At 44.8% G+C, this 6,558-nt stretch overlaps 1 protein-coding gene across 1 annotated transcript in view; it reads left to right on the top strand.

Annotated features, from left to right (window-relative positions):
- tenm1 (teneurin transmembrane protein 1) overlaps positions 1 to 6,558 on the top strand; it is a gene marked incomplete at both ends in the record, with an annotated part of 168,880 nt that overhangs the window by 17,888 nt on the left and 144,434 nt on the right. Inside the window, one exon of the mRNA XM_083651861.1 lies at positions 4,004 to 4,247. Coding sequence (XP_083507987.1) covers positions 4,004 to 4,247 — 244 coding nt within the window. The remainder of the gene's footprint in view (positions 1 to 4,003; positions 4,248 to 6,558) is intronic.

Below are 6,558 nucleotides of genomic sequence, written 5' to 3'. Positions count from 1 at the left end.
ACTCGTCATGTGATGTGGTTACTATGCAACTATTGGGATTATTACATGGCAGACACACACACACACACACACACACACACACACACACACACACACACACACAAACAAACAAAAACAAACAAAAACATACAAACAAAAACATACATGCCACCAGAGATGCCAGGTCCACACATAAGTACGGGAAAACCGCGAGGTGCCAGATCCTGTTCCGGCAGGATCTGGCACACATGAAGCACTGCTCATTCCCCTCCCAGCAAACACAAACACAGACAGATCAGATTGGGCTGGGTCGACTTACCCCGGGGGCTGCAATAGTTCAGCGTGTGTAGAAAGTCTATCTTCATCATCAACTGGAAGTCCTTTGAGATTCAAGGGGCATAAATAATTTGGATTTGTTCATTTGGTTTGGGTGCGATTGCGAGTCAGCTGAGCTGTAAAACATTTCCTATTTAAGTCCTGCTTATTGTAGCAGTTTGGAATGCACCGCAAGTGTTTTTTTTCTTTCAGAAAACGACATATTTTTTTCTAACAAATGCTAAAAAAAACGTCTACCTCCACTATCTGAAAAAAACAACAACACTGAGCCAAGGGATTTCTGACTAAACTCAAAGGACTTGCAGTCGCTGATGTGTACGGTATGATGCACAGCGTTCTGCGCTAAGCTAACATGCAAACTGATAGACGAATAAAAACCGAACTACATGTACGGTACCACTTTAATACTCCTGGTTCATTACAATGACACACTATGCAGGCGTGCTCTAAATATGTTCTGTCACTTTTCCCTAAAGCGTGTCATTTTTGAATCCTCACCGGTGTTTTAGACAAAAATAAACTTCCATTTTCCACGTCCATTAGTTTAGAATATACAACACCTCCAGGTGATGACACACATACATTCCCTGTGATTTTACCTCGTATGGAGTCTCTCCCAACACATCCTGATGAGCAGTATCAATCTTCAAGTCTTTTTATACCGTGATATCAGGCAGATTGTGTGACGATACGGTGTGACACAACACCACACGCTGTCCCATGGGGAAAAAAATCTGTTTGCATCGTACACATCAGCGGATAAAAAAATAAATTAACACATTCGCTTGTTAACAACGTTCATCACAACCTACGCAATGTGGATACACGTCACGTTTTGTCATTCAAGAGTAATGTTAGATTGCTAAGAATAAATCTATCATCACAGATGCTGCTGAGGACAAGTTCACACATCAAAACAGAATCATGTGATGTCATTTGATGAGAAATAAGGAAGGAGCTAATTAACTGCTGTTTGTGTATGCAAACAAACATTTAGTTCCTGCTTATGCTTAAAGAATGTGACAGGCACAATTTGCAATTCAGCAATGTTGCAAGATCAAATAACCAGTGAGGTATGTTGGAGGCGGGGGGGTGGGGGGGGGGTGGGGGGGGGCATTCCGACAGTATTCCAACATTCACACAGTATTTTTGGAAATCCTAATTAACACACACGCTCAAATGGAAATGCATGAAAACCTATACACAACCGACACGAATAGTGAAAGTCATTAAAACGTTATTGTGAGTGCATGCTGTCATAATGTGCAAAAATGCCATTTCAGCTTGACAGGAAATATTGCTGGAGAAATGTTTATAGACCATTCACATAGCTATTCTTCCTACATCCCCCATAACATTCCTCGAAGAATTCCAAAATGTATATCTTGTGAATGTGAATTTTCAACAGCTGAGAGCTATAAAAGCTGATGTGCTGTGTGCTTGTGTGTGTGAGTGCATGCGTGTGCTTGCGTGTGTGTGTGTGCGTGTGCATGTGTGTGTGTGTGTGGTATGTTGATGACAAATGCAATGCCATAGTGTCTCTGAACAGAGAAGACTGGGCTCACTGGTGGGGGGACGACATAGAGTGAGAGTATCGGCTTGCATGTCTGTGTGCAAAAGCCAGCAATAATTTGGTACCCAGAGATCAAAGCATCAATATGATTTTCCATGTAGCACGGTGGCAGTACACCAGCGCAAATTAAATCTCATGGGAAGGTTGACAATATTCAATGACAATTTCCACCGCTAAGTCGCCCACAATATTTGTAAAACATGCTGCCTCGATTTTTAAATTAGGATTCATCAAAGGAACCGAACTCCACAGATTCCCGTAACATGCAGCATCTTTATGCTGATCATGGACGCCGAGGAACATTGAAACACGACATACATGTATAGTAGAATCATTAGCCTTATTCAGTTCTTTCTCTCTCAGATTTCATGTTGCGAGAGAGCCATAAAATGGGATCTCCTGTGTTGTTTGTGTAATACTTACACTTGAACACCGAAGACTGCTAATCTCCCAGGTGGACGACGTATCTATGCTAGATGCTAAATTATTGCTGACATTTTTGGCAGCAAATAGAGCTGTGGGGCCCAATACTCTCTGTCGAACAGATTTGGAACGCCTCCTCGCTCCCTTAGACAGCATTCTAGGCTAATATTGCGTTAATTGTCAATATAACTGGACAGATTTGGTCTTTCGGGGGGCCCAAGATTTGCGGTGTTCTCAGAACCGTTCGGCAGCCATATGCCATCTGAACGTGTGCTATCCCCTCAACACCGCTAACGCTCACAGGAGAGACACTCGTCTTTGTCAAAGTCATACACAAATACACAGACATGGAAATGCATGCAAACCGAGCCCGCCCGCCATCCCCCACTGTACACACACACACATACACACCATTTAGTAAAATTGTTATTTGCATAAGTTCACTTTTGAGAGACTGAGAGAGAGAGGGGGGGGGGGGGGGGTGAGAGAGAGTGAGTGAGTCACAGAGAGAAAGAGAGAGAGTGACAGATAGAGAAAGAGAATGATGAATGATGACATGAGAGAGCTCTAGCTAGGCCCTGAGGTTAGCAGTGTGAGGGAGTTGTAGCTGGCTAGCTCATTCAGTTGAGTTACAGATCTCATCATAAACATCACATGGGTAGTTTGGGCTGGCGGGGACAGATCTTATCATAAACATCAGATGGGTAGTTTGGGCTGGTGGGGACAGATCTTATCATAAACATCAGGGGCCGGTTGCACCAACTGGTCTTACACTGGTCTTAAGCTAAGTTGGTCGTAACTTTACGACCTAACAGCTACGCCGGTTGCACCAAGACGACTTAAGCCTTATTTTCACTAAGACCAGGCGTAACTCCTACGCCTCGTCAGGAGGAGGCGTAGCAGAGATCTCCGCGGAGACCTTTTTGACCGTCATCGTCGTAACACCGCCAGTTCGCCGTCTTTGAAAGCACGACGTTAGATTATAACTAACTAGTTGTGTGGCTTAGCCTTCCCAAATGTTGCCGTTACTTTTTTAGAATGTAATACATAGAATTGGGAACGTTACATTCAATTTCATTCAGACTCCCTGACACTAATCGCCGCCGCCATTTTCCCCCGGGGCTTCCACAGGAGGAGGGGGGTGGGAGGAGGGAGGGTGTAGTGACGCACATACAGTAGTGGGTGACGGCGCGAGGCACATGTGGGCCAATCAGAGGGCATTCCCCGACAATTCACATGAACGCGCATTGCTACGACCATCGTAGTTAAGACCAGAGTAAGCCGTGTTGGTGCAACAGGCGTAAATCCATGGTCTTAACTAAGACCGACGTAGGAGTTACGACCAGGCATAGTTAAGACCAGTTGGTGCAACCGGCCCCAGATGGGTAGTTTGGGCTGGTGGGGACAGACTAAGCCGGAGCTCTTTAAAGATGGCTGCATGTTCCGGCACAGCCTGGAACCTATTGGGGAGGCTGGAAGTGTATCAAAGCAGGTAGGAAAGGGCAGCAGACAGCTCTGCTTTCCACGCTGATTTATGTCCCTCAATCAGTATAATAACAATAAAGTGTCAACGACCACACTGCCTTTATTTGTAATTTATGATGCGGCGCTCCTAATAAACCTGTGTTTATTTCTCCCCCGTGCCTCCCTCCCTCCCTCCCTCCCCCCCCTCTCCTCTGTCTCTATGCTCAGAGCTGCCCAGCAGTCCAGGCGGCCAGTTCACCTTCCGCCCGCTGCCCCCGCCGCCCCCTCCGCCCCACGCCTGCACCTGTGCCCGCCCCGCGCCCTACGCCCAGGTCAGTCTGCAGAGGAAGACCATGCCCACGCGCTGCCACGCCAGCCAGGGCAGCCAGGGGGCAGACACCGCCACCAGCGCAGACCCAGCACAGCTTCACAACAGCTGGGTGCTCAACAGCAACATTCCCCTAGAGACCAGGTAAGAGAATGCAGCGCTGCAGAATTACAACCGCTACGCTGCAGAAAAATGCACACCTTAAATGTTGTATTTCATCTTAAAATGTTCTTAAAACAAACGATTCTTTCTTTTTGAACAAATGGAGAGCTTCATTCCAAAATGCTATAGAGCAGTGGTTCCTGACTTTTTCTGTCAGGCCCCCCTTTTATGATATAGGGACATACATTATAGAGAGAAAAATAGAGAGAGAGAGAGAGAGAGAGAGCAAGAGAGAGACATACATACAGAGAGGGAGGGAGTCTTGTGATTACCCATATAACCAATTTTCATTCAGATATCTTGAGGTGAGAGGTCAACGAACCCCTTTGAAAATGTTTTTTCCCTCGCCAGAATTTATGGGGTCGGTACCAACGGATACCTTAAGTCACTGGTTCCCAAACTGGGGTACGCGTACCCCTTATGGGTACGTAGGGGTACTACAGGGGGTACTTGAGGGAAAGGGGAAAATGGAAAAATGTAAGAATATGAAAATAAATGAAACGTTAAAATAAATCTGCTCAGCATTGTATCTAATTGTATCTCTTTCACTCCATGTCTTATCTTGTAATGTTATATTATTCAAAAGGTGGGTTATTGTTCATTCATTGCATCATACTATACTGTAGTTTTCTCTTGCAGTTTTCTAAGCAAAATGTTGTAGTCGGGTAAAGGGAGTACTTGGATTCAGAAATCAGGGAAAGGGGGTACTGAAGGCAAAAAAGTTTGAGAGCCACTGCCCTAGATCATCTACTTTCATATGATCCCCGACAGACACTTCACTCTGGCTTTAAAACCGAGCCCGCTACAGCCTCTGAAAGACAGTGACGGGAGAAATTACCAATCAGGAGCACAGCGGGAGGAAGGGTTAAAAATGTGCTGGCAGATAATGTGTGCCCCCCCTGTAGTTCCTCTGCCCCCCCCCCCAAGGGCTATATCAATTTAGGGAAAAATGAAATAAATACAAAAAATAAATGAAAAAACTATTACACAGATGGTATTACACAGATGCTTAAATTCTCTAAAATATGTTTTTCCAAATAGAGGACTCAACATTGTGAATAATAGGGAACAAATAGGGAGTTTTACTTTACTGTGCGAAAATTATGGTTGTGGCTTTCATGGTAGAGGTGTCATTTTGCAATGAAATTCCTGAAATGACCATATCTTGAAGTAAGGCATACCACCCCACTTCAACATAATGTCACTTGATTAAGGAATATTCTTTAATCTCGCATATGAAGATGGCTTGATGAAAGGAAATTCTTTAATCAGGAGTCTTGAGTCGGCGGACTTCTTCACTAGCTTTAAGAAAAATCACAGCGGAATGATGAAGAATGAATGGCAGATTAAAGGACATGCTGAAATGGACATGTTTCCTGAGGTAGAAAGGACTTAAAGGGGGACTAAATCCCCAGAATTCTGGCAAAAACGGCTTCTGCTTGATACTAATAAAAAAAAGCAGCTGAATCCAGCATGTAGTTTGTTCCAATGCAACACAACTTGACTGCACTGTTGTGAAAGAAGCAGAAGAGCATCTCCTCTTGTCTTCACTATACTCTTTTTCTGCACTCACACTGGAAATAGTGGAGACAGTTACACCGCCATGACAGTCCCCGCATCGATGAAAACGTTATTTTAGAGGCACAATATTGTTATAAATATCAACAACCATCCAACATACTGTATATCAACGCTGGTGGGCTTTATGGAAAGAGCAGGACTGGTTGACAGTTATATCAAACTGGTCATTCAGTGGCGTTTTACTGCCATGTAACTAACGTGAGCTAACCTTAGTTAGCTCACGGCTAACAGCTAGCGTTAGCTAATGATCACATGGGGTGGGAAAGGGGGCGTTCGTCGTGACGCAACAGTAGACGGAATCAGCCATTTTGGAGTTGTTTGGGAGGCCAAAGTGCGAAAGCAGGTTTAAACCATGGATGTATTAAAAGAACTGGATAGGGGACGTGCCACGCCCACCCATGCATTCGGACGGAGCTTGCTCATTGGCGCATGAAGCCATCATGGGGGCTTTTTCTTCCTGGTTTTACTTCCTGACAATGGAGCCCAAGGCGAAGTGCGCATGTGTGCCATGACGTGTTCCATGACGTCTCCCACCCCTCCCACCCATGGATTGTATTACAAGAAGAAAATACCCCCTTATACGGCTCTTAGTGGCTTCTGAAGAAAAAAATGCCCCATAAAAAATTAGTTGATAATTAAAAGAGTCGTTTTATACTTTGAGTGACACCCGGAAAAAATTCCCCTGGGTTTAACAGCTGCCGGAGTCCCCATG

This window comes from Poromitra crassiceps (genome assembly GCF_964638095.1).
Source record: "Poromitra crassiceps genome assembly, chromosome: 15".
Classification (NCBI taxonomy): domain Eukaryota; kingdom Metazoa; phylum Chordata; class Actinopteri; order Beryciformes; family Melamphaidae; genus Poromitra; species Poromitra crassiceps.
Note: the sequence above shows the minus strand (reverse complement) of the source record. Positions and strands in the feature narration are given on the sequence as shown.